The following is a 17,969-nucleotide window of genomic DNA, read 5'->3' on the forward strand; positions in this document are numbered from 1 at the left end:
TATGACTCAACTATAGAGTAAATATAACTCATCTTTGAGTATTTTTTTGCCCGTGTCTTACGAAAACTACCTAGAGCCACTTTACCTAAAATTAGGTAATTGAACGAAACCCCCAAATTGGGTGGAATGTACTTGAAATTAGGTAGATTTGCGGTTCCGTGCAGACGATCGGGAACAAATTTATTTTTTATTTTTGTATCCGTATTCTACATCATTTTTTTAATTTTGTATTCGTATTCTACATCATTACCGTTAGAACATTAAAAAACGCTCGATCGATAAATTGTTTATATTTCTCGATTGTCGATAAATTGTTTATATTATATATTTGATTTCTTACGAAACCATTTGCAACTCCTGTCTTTGCGAGTCCACCACCGCATGCAGCTAGAACATGTTGACTGGTTAGGTTTCACAGTAGAAGTTACTGAAATATTGAACAAAATCTGTAAAAATGTGTACCATTCGCGTATCTTTTGCGTTTTTTTAAATTGTTTGTTTATTTACTTTGGAGCTCCTTGGTAACTATTTCGTAGCAACCAAAACAGTGTTGCTCAAGAAGATTATTTTAATCATTATCAAGGGGTCGCTATATTTGCGGTAACTGGCGGTGAATCGTTAACAGACAATTTCATTGCCAATTTTTGTTCGGAGTGCCTGGTCGTGTCGTCGACCGAACTCTCATTGATTGCAGTTAGGAAAAATCATTTATGTATGTTCTTAAATTGGTTTTAATTCCTATTAAGGAATTGTCGTATGTATTCTGATCAACATTTGATGGGTCGATATAATTGGTTTATTTTTTAAAACGTGTGTAAATTTGCCCACTTTCCATCTATTTCCAACAAAATTAAAGTTTCGCTTGTTTAAGATTTGATTATTTGTATGAACTCAATACAAGTTATTAATTTACACCATGAATCGAATAAACCTAGATTTTCCACTGTATCCCGCATACGCATGGCTGCCAGATGGCTGACTAAACGCTGCCAGCTGGAAAAATATGGCTGGCAGACATTCTGGTGACCGACTGCCTCACCGCTGCCAGATATACAACTCAAACGATACAACCGCATCCACCAGAATTTTTCCACATTGAAATAATTGACATTTCAGCGAAGGTGAGAGGATGAAAACGCTCGGCTAACTTAGATACAGGCAAAGACGTCATATTAACAAGATATCCAGCTCTCACATTTCCCGAACAAATCATTGGCAACAACATTTTTTGCGAGCATGGCGCCCTCAGGCGAGTTCGCATCGAATCTCGTACACAGAAGTAGGGAAGAGAAATGTCAAATTCGTGCGCGCCAAAATAGCAGCACTGCGCACCCATGCAATTGACATGATATGTTGAATGTGACACCGTGCGATGGCGTTGCTGAACTGAAGATTGATTTTGCTCCAAGCTGACAGGGTCTGATACAGGCGAATTTTGGGTGTAATACGACCACCGTTGCCAGGTTGCCAGATTTATCTGGCAAATGTCAGATTTTTCTCGCTTCGCCAGACACTCTATAACTGACCAGATTTTTTACCAGATTTTCCAACCGATCATCAAAACGTTGAAATGAATGCCATTTTTTTCGTCCAACAAACCCGGCAGACGTTGCCAGGTCATTTTTCCAAAAATTTGTATTCGGTGCAAAAATCTATTTGTACCATTTCGGTATCAGAATCTCGTCAACATAAGCTCACGGAAATGTCACCAAAGTTCAGTTTGGTGAGCAAAAAAAAGGACTCGTAACAGCCTGTTCTCCTGTCTACCCATGCTATCAACGAAAATCGGTATTTATCTGTACGATCCTTGAATTATCGGTATTTTGAGAGTACATATCTGTATTGCGTGTCGTATCCTTTGCGATTCGTCTCAATTTCACAAAACATCTTTCTCCGGCAACTGTTCTTGAATCACTACTCGATTTTAATTTTCCATATTTCTAATATCTCTGTCATTGTTTTCAAATATAGCTTCGATTCTCTTAGTCGAACGTAGTAAAGCTACCAAGTTTACTCCATCATAAGAATACTTAGCATTTCACATTCATTCTAATAAATTTTATAATCCTTCTGATATACACTACATTGCGGTATTGAGGTCAACTATCGATGAATCGGAATACCTGGCAACGTTGGACCACAGCAGACCCTGTCAGCTTGGAGCGATCTCAATCTTCAGTTCAGCAACGCCATCGCCCGGCGTCTCATTCAACATGTCATGTCAATTGTATGGGTGCGCAGCCCTGCTATTTTGGCGCGCACGAATTTGACATTTCTCTCCCCTACTTCTATGTATGAGATTCGATGCGGACTCACCTGAGGGCGACATGCTCGCAAAAAAGGATGTTGCCAATTATTTGTTCGGGAAATTTGAGAGCTGGATATCTTGTTAATATGATGTCTTTGACCACAGTTAACAGATATACAGGCTCGAACAGAATTTTTCAAAATTCTGTGTAAATTTCAAATTTGCTTTACGTTGGAAACACTACTGCCACCTACTCGACTGTTAGTCGCGATCTTTTATTACGTTCCGGAACGATAATAAAATCCACCTGCCTGTTATAGAAATATTCCAACTAAAACAATTTTAACACTTATCACACGATTTCCCTAAGTGTTAAAGGCAATTTTGTTGCATAAATCACACGAGAACTCGATCAGAATAAAACAAAAATAAACTTGTCATTTTAACCAACAGCAAAACAAAAATCTAGCGTAAAGTGAATGTTACACCCAAAATGGCGGCTCATGTGAAAGCGGCACCCAAATAGTGGTGACACCTCGTGTCGATCGTGGTGACATCTGCAAGTGTTCGCCACGCTGATTGAGCAAATTTTACACACAGTTCATATGTGAGCCTGTATATCTGTTATCTGTGGTTGGACAGAGGTCCATTGTTGAGCCATTTTTAATATGATGAGTTGGAGCCACGTTGGACTAGTTTAACTGGAGAATTTCTTAAGTTTTTTCCACTTATTTTGTATATTTCTTGTTCGAGGGAAAAATTTCTTGTCCTGGTGTAAGAAATTACAATAAAAAATCACAATACAATCGAAAATAATAATTTAGAAACATAACCTATCAGAATATAAATGAACAATACATGCTCAAAATAACACTCAATCGAAAGTTAAAATCAAATAAAACTATAATCTGACAATAAATGGGCAAGATGGGTCATCACTGGCCTTAGCCCGTCACGCTAGTGACACAGCAAAGAAAAAAATTCAGCACCAGCCGAAAAAGATTACTTTTCCTTTTCGTTTAGTGTTACTACTAAATTTCGGTGGTCACTTAAACCTTCAAAATTCCTGTTCAAAGAGGACATTGACGTCGGGCTTTTAAACCGTTATCACAAAAATACCCGATTTTTCAACGTTCTTTCAACCCTGATGTGTACACTTCAAATGCCAAAAACATAGCATCGATAAAACAGCGATGACTATATGAATGTAGCATAAAAGCTCACTCTGTTTATGCTTATGTATTGCTCACTGATGTTTTATGCACAGAAATATGCAAGCTCATAAAAGGATAGCTGGGAAAGCGGAACAAGGATAATTTTGACGTGTATGTAAGAAAAAAGTGTTGTGCAAGTGCAAATTGTGCAAAAAATGGGTGAGTTTTGCAAGAAAATCCCTGTTTATTTAAGTTTTCTGTTTGTTATATGCAGTTAGAAAGAATTTAGTTGATTAATTGAACAATGCGTTAAACAACATCCATGCAATGCGATTGCAAGTTGAACAAAGCATTTCCCGTGTTTTATATCGTTTCCAGGTTCAACTATGTGAGTTTAAAATGTTATGTTTTCTTTTCAGAAATTGAAAATGAGCCTCAGAAATGTACGCTCGATTTATCAAAAAAATGTCTCAAAAAGATACCCAAAACAGACGACGCCCAGCAATTCAAAGTGTTGATTTTAGATGACAATGAGCTGCAGAAAATCGACAATATCGATTCCTATCTCAAAATCGAAAAGGTGCTCAAATATATACTATAACTATGTTGTATATTTTACTAATAATTATTTATCTATTACAGTTGTCTCTGTGCAAGAATCAGCTACTGCGGATGTATGGCGTCTGTCGACTGCACTGTCTGCGAGAATTGAATCTCTCATATAATGGCATTCTTACAATTGAAGGTTTAAAAGACTTGAACCAATTGACACATTTGAATTTGGAAGGAAATAATATCAAAACAATTGAACATTTGAATACGAACACTCATTTGGAATATCTCAACTTGTCGGAGAATAGTATTGCGATAATTTCAGATATCTCATTTTTGAAAAACTTGAAGGTAAGATAATTTTATTTTTTTGAGTTTCTTGTACTTATATGGCTTGTTTTAGGAACTTTACATGAATGGAAACCGAGTAGCACATTTGAGACAGTGTGACAAATATTTGCCTCAGTCACTGGAGACACTAACCCTGTCGAAAAACAACATTTCAGATTTGAATGAAATTTGTACATTGAGCCATTTGAATAATCTCAATAGTATTACAATAGCGGACAACCCATGTGTTCAAATGACAGGAAATTCAATGTTGGTTACTGTTGATTGGTATATAGAACAAAACAACATTAATTCTGTATTTTTGCAGTGGTTTCGATTATCGTCCCTTTGTACTGAATTGGTGCATGAGTGTCAAGATGATCGATGGATTTGTTGTGACAGCGATCGAAAGTCTCAAAGCAGAATGGCTGTACAGTCAGGGTCGGGGACGTCAGTTTCGAATTGGAGATCAAACGGCCTTAGCACGATATCTGAGTACGGTCTGCCCCTTATCTGGTGAAGCTTTGGAGAACGAGAATGAACGCAAGTTAAGGTTAATTCTGAGCAAAGCACAGCAGCATCAGCGCCAACTGCAGGAACAAAATTCGAGTGGGGATGGATCCGTTACGCCGGTGAATAATTCACCATCGTCTCTGAGAAGGAAAGGTCAAAGTAGAATACAATCACCCAGAGGTAATTTTTTTGTTTCGTTTTGTATAGTGGGATTCTTTTCCTGCGATAAAAAATATATTGTGCTGTTTGATTCTAGTTACGCGTCTTAGCGGAAGGCAAAGCTCGCCTGATACTATGTCCAGCAGCTATCACGGCAATACATCTAACAATTTGATGAATTCCAGTCAGATTGATAATTCTGGTAATAGCCAGCTGTTTGAATTGACCAAATCATTGATCGATAATATTACTTCGGATAACATCATGTCTCAAAGTTTGGATCCGAATATGCTTAATAGTGGGAGTTCAGCAAACAACTCAATGAATGCATCAATGCATGAAAGCATCGTACTGTCAAAGCAGTCCAATGCAAATTTGTACAACGGTATTCAAAACACATGACTATGTATACGTTTCTTGCTAATAAGAGTTTTGGGTTTTGTGTTTTATTGCAGATCAACCACCAGCGACACCTGTAATTATGGGAGGGCCATTGGCCGCCGCTTCAAAAATGGTACCAGTGCCGGAGTCGTTGATGAGTCCTGACTGTGTACCGACGACTTCGCCAGCAACGATAGTACAGCGAAATTTGCAGCATTGCGCTAGTCAGCCACAACCGCAAACACCTCAGATTCCTAAAGCTATTAAAACCAAAGGTAAAACAAGCATTGAAACGAGCGTTAAACCAAGTTACCTTATAAACATTTGGTATTGTTTTAAATGTAAGGGGTTGTAATGTTTACTTTCCGATGAACGGAACTTTACGCTAGTACAGATTTTTCCGAAGTACTAAGTGAAATAAAGTACTGAACATAATTCAATTCCATTCTTTGCATGGGAGTTTGGTCAGAGAGTAGTTAATGGTAATAATAATTCCAAGGCTTTCGTATTGTCGACTAATGAGTTAGACATGATATTTTTGATTATCAAAATTTCTTTATAAATCCAGATTATTTGAAATTGAATTTAACCGAAAATGAAGTTTAATTTTAACTAATTCCTGTCGAATTTCGATATTTTTAGAAAAAAAATTTGATTTGCCACGTGCGGTTAGATAAAAATGTTCTGATATTAATTACCGTGTAAAACATTCAGTTGCAGTTAATTTTGTCATCTAGTGTACACCTGTCAAATTTTGTATGGAGTTGACAAAATTGAAAGCCAAAAGGTCATGTCAAAATAAATGTAACAAGGAAACATTATTTTTCCCTCGAATTTGGGATGAGCGTCATTAGAAATATTTATTTTTCGGTCACAAACGGCAAGTTCAAACGTTATGCTCTCTTTTAATATGAAAAAAAAAAAATTAATTAAATTATCAAGTGAGATTCCGAATAGTTTATAACTGAGTGTACAGAAAATTCCGTTTGTAATTTTTTTCAACAGTAGAATTATTTGTTTTTTTTTTTCAGCCAAGGCTTCCTACGTTTTTAGCGATTTTTCATTATTAGATGTTTTTTGCTAATGTCACATTATGTTTACATATACAATACCATTCAATGGTTAAACTTGAAATATTAGAATTTGTTTTGATTGATCCCATGCTTTTTTTATTACAGATAACACCCGTACTGCGGGAACTCCAGTGAGTGCCGGAAAAACATCGAGCCCACGACCAACTAAGCGTAGTACTTCGACGAACAACAGCACCAGTAACAGCGTAAGCAGCGAGCGTTCCTCTCCTTCGCTGTCACCTCGCAAAACAATGATCAACATCAGTAACAATCATTCGAGAACTCTGTCAGCCCAATCGAAACCATCGACACATGGCACTCCGCCGGATGGTTGCTCCAGCAGCGCGGTTAGTTCGGATGAGGATAGTGAAACCATCAACATTGATAAATTGAAAACTATACGTAATAAGGCAGCTCAGCAGACTGGTCATGTTTTTCCCAAAGCTAAAGAGAAAAGCAGTGTAGATGGTGCGATTAGTGTCAATAATAAAACCACCGAAAATTCTGCAATATTGATTCAAAAAATATGGCGAGGCTATCAGACAAGAAAACGTGGCCAAACTATTGCCAAAGTTTTGCAGAAGAAACGAACTCAGGATTATATTTTGAAACTAACCAAAGATATGGAAATGACTAAGACGGCATTGGAGAATGAACGCAAAATACAGCAGTTGCAAATGCAGGCCATCAATGCTCTTTGGAAAAAAGTTTCCGCTATGCAACCGACACAATCGGCAAACGGAACAACGGATACAATGAAGCTTGATGTCATCAACAATGAAAACAGCTCGGTGTTGGTGGTTCAAGATTTGACAAAGACGTGCTCGATGCTAATGAACCAAGTTCAGCAGTTACAAACATCTGTTCGTGATATTGTAAATTGTATGCAATTCTTTGCTAACGTTCCTCAAGGAGGTTTAAATATGTCGTCAACAAACGATTCCGCCGTAAATTCCAAGGATAGTTGTGAAACGCAAACTGAAATAGTAGCTGTTCACACTCCACAGGTCGAACAGCTACCTGCTTTTCCGTTTAAATCGTCGTCGGGTAAATTGACTAGACCGTCATCACTGCCGATTAGTTCTTCGGAGACTTCTCCGAAAATTACGTCGCAGGACGGTAAACCCATAATCGAGGAAGAGGATGTGGATCCGAAAGAAGATGACGTGGTGGAAGAGGTCGTTGTGGAAATAGAAGCAGACCCCGGAGATTTAGAGGAGAATGATGACGGCGAGCAGAAAGAACAGGACGAGAGGGAATTGGAAATTAAAAGTGAAGTTCTGGTAGCAACGAACTAACTGTAATGTTGTGTTAACTTGGTTGAATGAAGACACGATGTGTACGTTTTGTAAATGGCTTTTATAAGTTTAAACTCACTTTTAATTATGTTCTATTTTTGTTATTTAATTTTAAGAGGAAATGTTACACGCACTGATATTCAGTATCTTAACAAAAGTATGACTAAAACCACATTCTAAAATGAATCGCAAAGATAAACTTCTATTTGCTTTGGAAGGTTGTAAGATTTTTGCAAATATTTTCTATTTAAACCATTATTTCATCATTCCACGAACTACTAGACTACTGGCGCGTCGCTCGTCATTATGATATCGGGAGCACGAAAACAAGTCTGATCGATGCTATACTATAGAACAACAAGTCTGTGTTCTACTCATCGGTGTTATGTTATGTTTTCAGGGTAATACTTTTTCTATTGTAATGGTTCCCTACGCCAAGAACCAGTGACTCGATGTTGACGTTGCTTTATAATCGTTGGCTGTTTTATTTCACTATTGCTGACTGCATAATGGAAAAAAATATTGAAAATTCACGGAATTTCAAAGCCTTATACATTTTATTTGAGTACTGATAGAAATATTTCCACAAATATGGTAATAAACTATACTGTCGTGATTTGAGAATACATTCCGTGTACATCAGAGTTTAACCAGAAAAGGGGTGCAGTACACGACACTTTACAAAGTTTTATCTATACAGCGGCGGTAGGCTTCGAATAACAAACAAATTTTATTAAAAAACATCCCAATTTCACTCATAACAGTAATCAATGGGAGTCTCATTCTTCGTGCAATTTATTCCAAGTAGCTTTGACGTAGATAATCTATACAAAAAGTGCATTTTCTCTGTTCTTTGTAAAGCTGTTAGAAGTAGTATTGATCAATAAGCAAGAATGAAGATATATGCTTTAATAGCTTTATCAATAGTTTATTATAGTATAAAAATCAGAAAATAACGCTAGTAAAATGAACATTTCTGCATACATTTTAAAGTTTTCGAAAAATGCACGAAAAAAATCAAACATATTTTAATTATTTATTCCGACGGATTTCAACGCTATGTGATTGTAAAAAACTGAAAGAGAACTAAAATTTCTTGGTATCTGAACAAGAAATATATTTCTTATAACATATTAAACAACAGTAGATCATTCTATTTAAACTGAAAAAGAAATACCATCTCGGTTTTCTACTTCTAATCTTCCTCGTCGCTTTCCGTTCCGGTAGACTCGTCGCTGTAGCAGTCATTTTCGACAACTCTTCGATTAGTATTCCGTACCAACCCGTCGTCGTCAAGATCTTCATCGTGTTCGCGTTTCTTTGTAAAACGTTTTGGCCAGACGCCTTCCTTCTCAAAAAGCTTCATATGATCTGCGGTTAGAATGCGACAGATTTCTGCCTTTACTTTGTTGCCTTCCTCGATAGGCTCTATCAGTACAAAGTCGCCTCGTTTTATCCAAACGTTTTTGCGGTACTTCACGGGCATAGAAACCAGAAAACGTTCCTCTCCTTCGACGGCAGTTTCCACTTCGTGCAGGTTGTTACCACGACTGGCCACCACTCGCACAATCGTCTGGTTTTCCTTAGGAACATCGAACTCGTCCGCCTCTTGCTCTTTCAGGATATGCTTGATTTTGGTTACCCGCGACATTTTGAATCGTGGCTATCGTGAAAGATTAAACATCAGTATGAATGCTTTATTTTTTAGTTTCAACCAACAGATTGTTTTTTGAAGAATTGGATGCAGTGCAGCAGTAATCATAGAGTAAATTAAACATTTGTTCAAGGGAAAAGAATATGTTTGCCGAATTTCCAACTATGCGGTGCAGTATCTTTTTCTTCTTCTTCTCTGTTTGCAGCTGACATCAGGGTTACCATATTCACAGATTTTTCTTGAAAGAAATGCTATTTTTCCTATTTTGCTAAACAGATTCTGTGTCACAGATCACAAATTATATCAAAATTCAAAGATTTCTTCAGGTTTTTACGTATATTTCTTCAAAATGGCAGATTTTCAAAATGTTTTTCACTGATTATGATGAGAAATATGCAACACAGCTTTTAATATGGCAACTCTGGCTGACATCCGTCAGGCTGCTGCTGCGGAAAGGACTAGTTATCTATAGACTATATGCCCTGCTATTTTATTGATGCAGTTTTGCTTCAAATGCTTAGTTGACACTCATGCACGAAACAGCAAATCTCTTTCGACAGGTTTTCATTGTTTGGTTTTAACATTTCAATCGAGTTAGAATATTTTCAATCAAAAGAATATTCTGCGCGTACATTTTTATAACGTAGGCAGTAGAAAACACCGTACTCTGCAGTTTCAGGCTCATCACATTATCTCACAATATCAATCCTTCATTATCTACACTGATAAAAATTTGTACGATCGATTCTTATGTAAATAACACTTTAATTCAATGTGTTTTTTCATTCCAATACATAACCAAAGCGATTTGTTTCAAGATTTCATGTGCAAATTCACTAAGAAGCAAGATGAGATTATTTTTACCTTAGCTTTGATGTGTTTTTCTTTTGAATGTGATGTGTTTTGCTATTGAATCGATCTATATGTGTTAAGAACTTCATTTTCTAGTGGATATAAGTGCAGCACAAATGTACGTGCAAAACACTTGATTCGATCAACTGCGTTTCAATTGAAATCTATGTGGAAAACTATGTGACATTCACATGAAATACATATAGAGTCTAGAATCTAGAATTCTTATATTAATTCTTTAGTTGAAATAATTTCCATTGAAAAATAAACCCAAATAACTTTCCGTCCGCCAAATTTTGAAAAGGGGCCGCAGTTTTAGTTAATTCTAACTACTCGACACAAAATAACCGCTCAAGTGTCAGATTTCAACCAAAAGTTAAAATTAACCGCGAAATGGTTCACAGCCTTAGTAATCGTGTTTCTTTGTAAATGAATTTTTTTTTCGTGAAACTAAGGTTTGGTCTGGACCGTGTCCTGCAGTTGATAGTATGTTTCCCCTTTTCTTCAGCGTAGCTTTTATACCAACAATCCACCTTTTCTTTAATTTGATTTTTTATCTTCCAGATAGCATCTTTAATGGATATTTTTTTGGCAGTTCGATGGCGTTATCGCTTGTTCCGTATTTCGCTAATGTATCGGCAATGTCATTTCCTTCTACACTGAAACAAGGATCATGGTATTCGATACCATATTGAAGGGTTAAGTTGAAAAGAGTGTGACAATAAATGTTGGCAGAAAATATATCATGTTTATTTAGAGAATGATTCCTGTTACTTCTACCATGTCCATTAATATACAAGCACATGGTTGTTCTCATAATTTCATAGTACAATCGTTGTACATTTTACTACAGAGAACAGATATTCAAGTAAAAATTTTAATGTGTGTAAGAAATTTAACGGTTGTTTTAAAAAGCAATCATCAAGTAGCAATTCTCCTGTAGAGGCGCTTCGAGCAGCCCAACAGTCGCTTATGTGCTCTGGCGTTCGAACTTCCATACAATGATAATTAACGCGTGCAAAGTCGTACGCAACGGTGATTTTTTTACGGATTTTCACTTGTATTCTTTACACAGCTTTTTTGAAAAAGTTTGTACTAGCTTGGATGTCTGTTCTCTGGGTCATTACTTATGCCCCGTTTACACTTCTGCTGGCTGCCAGCATGCTGGTGTCAGTGTACTGCCCTTTTAGGAAAAAAACATTCAACGGTGGTCCTTCGTTTGTCTAATACTTTGGATCATTGGACCACAGTTGAACCGATGACACGACCTGCCACTCGTCTCTCGAAACTGTATCGCAAATTTAACTACCCCTCAGTAACTGATAATGTCAAAACGAAATCGCCTGAAAAACTATTGAAACTGGCAACACAAGTTAATTGATTATTTATTTTTAATAACAGTTGCCATAACCTTGGTTACTGCATATTGAAGACTTGGAAAATGTAAACAAAACAAACTGCTTCGAGTGGAATTATCATTTAGTTTAATCGGATAGAGGTCTTCGTTAAGGCTTGCTGGAGCTCGAACATATTAAAAATGACTTCCAGACAATTCAATATTCATGGATGTTTGTTGAAAGGTTTAACGTAACCATCCCAAGTAGCAATCCGCAACTAGTTCTGATACGACAATGTCCAAACTATGTTGCAACAAGAGCACGAATATGTTTTTTATGTTATACTGGTTAAAACAAGGTGACCGCAGTGTTTCTTTATAACGTAAACATTAAACTCACTATCATTTGTAAGTTATCGTTACTTGATTCTAACATATCTTTGATCATAGCTATGTTTTTAGCTACTAGTTGAAAAAAGGTTTATTTTCCGTTGAGAAACCATTCTAAATACATTAACGTATATGTGAATCGTTACTGTGAATTGATATAGCAATAACTTAGATATTATAAGATTATAACATATAATTTCCTCATTAATTCAGATAGTTATCGGTAAGTTTTCCCAACGTTATGATAACTAAAATGCAAACAAAACAACCTTTGTTGGCTTGAATATGACGAACACAATATGGAGTCTCAAGAAGTGTATGAAACGTAAATTAAACCTGGATATTACTTTTTTCAAAACTACTTTTTGCCGAAAATAGTGAATGGCAGAATAGTCATTTTTGTTCTATGCACTGTCATGAACACGAAGAAAATAATACAGGGATTGAACATCGATTGTAGTAATATTATAATTCTCATGATATATGAATTTAAAATGATGAGAAATCACTCTACTTGGAATAATTTTGAGCATTCTGAACATAGGGTTATTTTGTTGTTTATTTTTTATATCCTAATAAACAGATTTTGATTGAAGGCGCATAAAAAACAGTTAAGTAAAATTGAATTCCGCTCGACAATTTTTGGATCGTTGTGAAATTTGTACCTTGTATCAAGTTTGTGACTTAAAGTACTCTTCTGCTTTTTTATTGATGATAGAAAAGCATTCCGGATTCATTCAATGTTTATAATGTCGATGGTAACTAAGTTTCAACTAGTTTACTTGGAAACAAGCTATTTTCAAGTTATGAAAAGATAAGTTATTTCAGTATGGCATTACAACGTAACGACAACATATTTTTAGCCGATTTAACAACTAGTAGAAACTGCGCTTTTTGAGTCATGCAAGTGGTTAGATGTTAGTAACAATCACTCAAATATCTGGTTGCAAACTAGTCACAAACAAGCTAGCGTAACAAAAATTGTTACTTGGGATACTTAGATCTATAATGAAATCTGCTATGTAAATGAGTTTTTAAATGGTGTTAAGTTTTGCAATCATTCATTGCGAAACTTTTTATCAGTCCGATCAACAGAATTTAGTATCGAAATCATATTTGTTCTTTTATAATGTCTTTCTAAAGTATAACCATTTCAATTCGCCACTTGTTCCAAATCGTTCAGCCCTCGTTGCTAATCAGCATACATCTTGTGACAAAATGCGCTGTCATATTTTGGAAACTTCTCTACTTCTACTCTCAGGGATTTGAGGTCTTCGCAACGTGCGTGTATACTTTGATGAATATGAAAGACACTTGAACAGCACGGGAATCAAATTTCTCAGGATATTAGATCTGATCGAAATTATAGGCTTTGAAATGCACATCGAAAGCCTTCAGTGAAAACGGGTCTTTTTCAAATAATTTTATTGTTTGTGTCTCATACCGAAAACAGACTGTAACCAAATACAAATATTTGTGTTTGCTGTAACTACGGTCTACCGTAAGGCGGCTGGAACTTGTTGAAGTAGTCGAATGTGAAGAGTAGGATACAATTTAACAATGAAGTCTCATTTTCGTTTCGTGAAGACTGATACTAACTTCCGGATTGGTTGACAGTATATTAAGCAAAAATGATGTGTTTCGGAAACTCGACTGGATATTTCTAAAAAGAAAGACCGTCATCATGGATGAGTTAGATGAATACAGTGCAGATAGAGCTAATGGGTAGCTGTGGATGATATAGGACGACGCCTTTCTGTAGCAACACTACTTCTAGTACCAGATTTGGTTATTGTACTATTGTGGTCGGCGCAAATCTAAAAAGAACGTTGTAACAAAATTTAAATTTTTACAAAAATTTTAACAACTTTCTCAAATGATTTGTTTATTTATTATAGCGCTCCTTGGTAACTAGTTCATAGCAACTCAAACAGTTTTGCTCAAGAAGATTATTTTCATGATTATCGAGGGGTCGCTATATTTATGGTAACTGGCGGTAAATCACTCACGAACACTTTTTGTTCAGATTTTTCTTCGGAGTGCCTGGTCGAGTCGTCGGTTGAACGTTTTTTCCTAAGAGGGCAGTACACTGACACCAGCATGCTGGCAGCCAGCAGAAGTGTAAACGGGGCATTACACTCTCATTGAACATAACTCAAAATTGAGTGACACATCACTCAAATTCATAAAAAGTGCACGTACTCTAAACATGAGTTACCACTTATCTACTCATTTTTGCGTTAAGGGGCGAAATTGTCAAAACTTGAATAATTTTTACTCAAAATAGGAAAAAAATATTTTGTTCAAAATTTGAGTAAGTTCAATTCAAAATTTGAGTTCCTTGCTCTCAAAATGAAGAAATTTTTCTTCGTTAATTTTCATCTACAAAGTTATTCTTCTTACTCTTGAACGCGCAAAATAGTGATTCAAAACAGTTTCCTTTTGAACTTATTGGACTAAAAATTGAATTGTTTTGATATCTTTATGTTGCGGTTTTCACTAAGCATAATTGAAACCACAAAACATCTATGATTGAACTTGATTCATGTTTTTAAAACCGGATCTAGAAACGGCAATGGAAAACGACGTATTCTTGCATTCCTTATTCCGATAAGAATATTCCGAGAATGAAAACGCACTGAACTGCAAGAAGTATTTTTTTCACTAAAATGTTTAAAAACTCAACGCTTACTCTAATATATGAATAAATTCGAGAGAACTCATGACAACGAGTTTATTTTACTCAAATCCATACTCAAATTTTGACATATTGTTCCAGTTTATGAATTTGAGTAATCGCAACTCAAACGATGAGTTATGTTCAAAGAGCATGTAGTCCGTCCGGGAGACAGTACCCAGTGAAATTTTTTGACCCGCATAAGTCCGAACATCATTCCTTTCGTGACCGTCGTATCGATCGGATGGTAGTTTGCATTAGAGCAGATGTGCGTTAATCCATTCTAATCCGTTTCAAGGTCATTTAATATCAAATCTTTTGTATTCGCGAGCTTGTGCAGTAGATCAATACAGTATAAACAATAAATACAGTTAGACAGTGCCGGGTGCTATTGTGTTAAAACAATACGAACAGTGAACGGACGTTTAGTGTGGTGCCGTGAACCGGTGCTGTGTGCATATTAATTCTCAGAGGCCGTTGTAACTAACGCTTGGCCTCAGCGGCCGAGTTGCTACGGATCATTAGCTAAGTATTATTATTTTTTCCTTCGTGTCCCTTTATCGTCTTATATTTTGACTCCCCCTATAATTTGCGCGGAACCTCAACCGCGCTATGGCAAGTTCATTAAATTCTACCCTGCCCCCCGAAGATAAAATGGAAACAGATTCTAAATCTGCTCCAAATAGTAAGACTCACCGGGTTAAACAGTATCCCGAAGAGCCTTTGAAAATATCTAATGACTTGACGTCGAAATATCCAACATTGAAATTTATCTCAAAAATTCGTCCCGATAAGCTCAGGGTCTCGTTGACCAGTCTGAAACATGCTAATGAGATCGCTCGAAACGATCACTTTACGCGGGACTACCGCGTTTATATACCAGCTCGCGAAGTCGAGATAGACGGAGTGATCACGGATCCCAGTCTGACATGCGAGGACATTCTCAAACATGGGGTCGGATGTTTTAAAGATCCCTTGCTTAAGAATGTCAAGATACTGGACTGCAAACGTTTGCATTCAGTATCGATCGCCGCGGATGGGACAAAGTCTTATCCCCACTCGGACTCGTATCGGGTGACCTTCTCCGGCTCGGCTTTGCCGAAATTCGTTCTCCTGGACAGGGTTCGTCTACCTGTACGACTTTTCGTACCACGGGTAATGAATTGCACTAGTTGTCAACAACTAGGACACACAGCTTCCCATTGTGGAAATCGGCCCCGCTGCTCGAAGTGTGGAGAGAGTCATGCGGATGGCGTTTGCGACAGAGACATTGAAAAGTGTCTTTACTGTGGGGCGGCCCCGCATGATCTCACAGCATGTTCTGCGTATAAATTGCGTGGAGATCATTTGAAACGATCTCTCAAGCAACGATCAAACCGCTCGTTCGCAGAAATGCTGAAAATCGCCACACCACCTGAACAGAACCCCTACACCTGTTTGTCTGCGGACGATTGCGACTCTGACGATCCTCAAGAAGGTACATCTTCAACTGTCCCTCGTAGTTTTAGCAAAAGGAAAAATATATCATCTCCTAAACTCCCTAGAAAGGGTTCGAAGATATCTCTTGAAGGCCCTCCAAAAGTAACAGCAGAAGGAAGTGTTGGTAAAAAAAACGAAAAGAAGAAGCCAAAAGCTCCTAGTTCCGGAGACTTGAAATCGGAGAAAGAATATCCAACACTTCCGGGGACACCCAAAACCCCGAAAGTCCCCAAGGAACCAGAAAACACATCAAGTGCTGGACTTGTAAAATTCAGTGACATTGTGGACTTTATATTTTCCGTCTTCAACATTTCTGACCCCCTAAAAGGTATTTTGATGACTTTCCTGCCAAAAGTTAAAATGTTTTTGATGCAGCTGACTGCAAAATGGCCCCTCCTCTCAGCAATCGTTTCCTTCGATGGCTAATTTTTCGAACGAGGTCAAGGATTCGATCACTGTTTTACAGTGGAACTGTAGAAGTATCATCCCGAAAATAGATCCTTTTAAATACTTAGTAAATAATCTGAAATGTGACGCATTTGCATTGTGCGAAACTTGGTTAACTTCTGATGTATCACTAAACTTCCACGATTTTAACATTATTCGCCTGGATCGAGATAATCCCTACGGAGGAGTACTTTTGGGGATAAAAAAGTGCTATTCCTTCTTTCGAATTAACCTCCCCTCGATACCAGGTATTGATGTTGTCGCATGTCATGTCACAATTAAAGGCAAGGACCTTTGTATTGCTTCCATCTATATTCCCCCTAGAGCCTCAGTTGGTTACCACTGGCTCAGCAGTATCATGCCACTTCTTCCCGCACCGACGTTAGTTCTAGGAGACTTTAACTCTCACGGTACGGGATGGGGTTGTCTTCATGATGATAACAGATCAGCTATGATCCATGATATTTGCGACAACTTCAATATGACAATCTTGAATACGGGAGAAATGACACGAATTCCCGCACCACCAGCAAGACCAAGTGCGTTGGACTTATCCCTTTGCTCGACATCGCTACGGTTGGATTGCACGTGGAAGGTAATCCCTGATCCCCACGGTAGCGATCATCTGCCTATCGTAATTTCAATCGCCAGCGGATTAAGACCATCGGAAACAATCAATGTTTTGTATGACCTCACACGAAATATTGATTGGAAATGCTACGCAATATCGATATCTGAGAAACTAGAAACAACACAAGAACTTCCGGAGGAAGAGTATACGTTTATGGCTGGCTTGATTCTCGACACTGCGATTCAAGCTCAGACGAAACGTGTACCCGGCGCGAATACCAACATTCGTCCTCCCAACCCGTGGTGGGACAAAGAGTGCTCATCACTGAACGCGGAAAGATCTTTAGCATTCAAAAAGTTCAGAAAATATGGAACACCTGATAATTATAGAAATTACGCAGCACTAGATAAGCAAATGAAGAACTTAGTTAAAGCAAAGAAACTAGGTTACTGGCGACGGTTTGTTGACGGATTAACAAAAGAAACATCGATGAGCACTCTTTGGAACACAGCCCGACGAATGCGCAACCAAAACACAACGAACGAAAGCGAGGAATATTCTAACCGCTGGATATTCGATTTCGCTAAAAAAGTATGTCCTGATTCTGTTCCGGAACAGAAGATATCCCGCGCCGCGACTTCGAATACAAACGAAACACCGTTTTCGATGGTAGAGTTCTCACTTGCGCTCTTGTCGTGTAACAATAAAGCCCCGGGGTTAGACAGAATTAAATTCAACTTGTTGAAAAATCTTCCTGACTCTGCCAAAAGGCGCTTGCTGAATTTATTTAACAAGTTCCTCGAGGGTAATATTGTTCCACACGACTGGAGACAAGTGAGAGTTATCGCCATTCAA

General features: G+C 37.5%; 2 protein-coding genes across 2 annotated transcripts; one reads left to right on the plus strand and one right to left on the minus strand.

Annotated features, from left to right (window-relative positions):
* Positions 1-3,466: 3,466 nt before the first annotated feature.
* On the plus strand, positions 3,467-8,753 carry LOC131427187 (centrosomal protein of 97 kDa). The gene is made up of 8 exons (XM_058590159.1): positions 3,467-3,621; positions 3,822-3,982; positions 4,045-4,305; positions 4,358-4,554; positions 4,613-4,977; positions 5,054-5,341; positions 5,412-5,612; positions 6,516-8,753. Exons 1-8 carry the CDS (start codon positions 3,618-3,620, stop codon positions 7,706-7,708), a joined length of 2,670 nt encoding a protein of 889 aa, XP_058446142.1. The 5' UTR covers positions 3,467-3,617; the 3' UTR covers positions 7,709-8,753.
* Positions 8,754-8,800: 47 nt separating this feature from the next.
* LOC131427188 (probable RNA-binding protein EIF1AD) lies at positions 8,801-9,609 on the minus strand. The gene has a single exon (XM_058590160.1). The coding sequence runs from the start codon at positions 9,357-9,359 to the stop codon at positions 8,904-8,906; it is 456 nt and encodes a 151-aa protein (XP_058446143.1). The 5' UTR covers positions 9,360-9,609; the 3' UTR covers positions 8,801-8,903.
* Positions 9,610-17,969: the final 8,360 nt, after the last annotated feature.

Source organism: Malaya genurostris, chromosome 2 (genome assembly GCF_030247185.1).
Source record: "Malaya genurostris strain Urasoe2022 chromosome 2, Malgen_1.1, whole genome shotgun sequence".
NCBI classification, from domain to species: Eukaryota; Metazoa; Arthropoda; class Insecta; order Diptera; family Culicidae; genus Malaya; species Malaya genurostris.

Excerpts from the sequence above, each read along its gene's own strand:
- LOC131427187 (XM_058590159.1), top strand. Across the intron at positions 3,983-4,044 it reads CCTATCTCAAAATCGAAAAG|TTGTCTCTGTGCAAGAATCA; the intron begins GTGCTCAAATAT and ends TATCTATTACAG. Across the intron at positions 4,555-4,612 it reads CAAATGACAGGAAATTCAAT|TGGTTTCGATTATCGTCCCT; the intron begins GTTGGTTACTGT and ends GTATTTTTGCAG.
- LOC131427188 (XM_058590160.1), bottom strand. The coding sequence starts at position 9,359 with ATGTCGCGGGTAACCAAAATCAAGCATATCCTGAAAGAGCAAGAGGCG.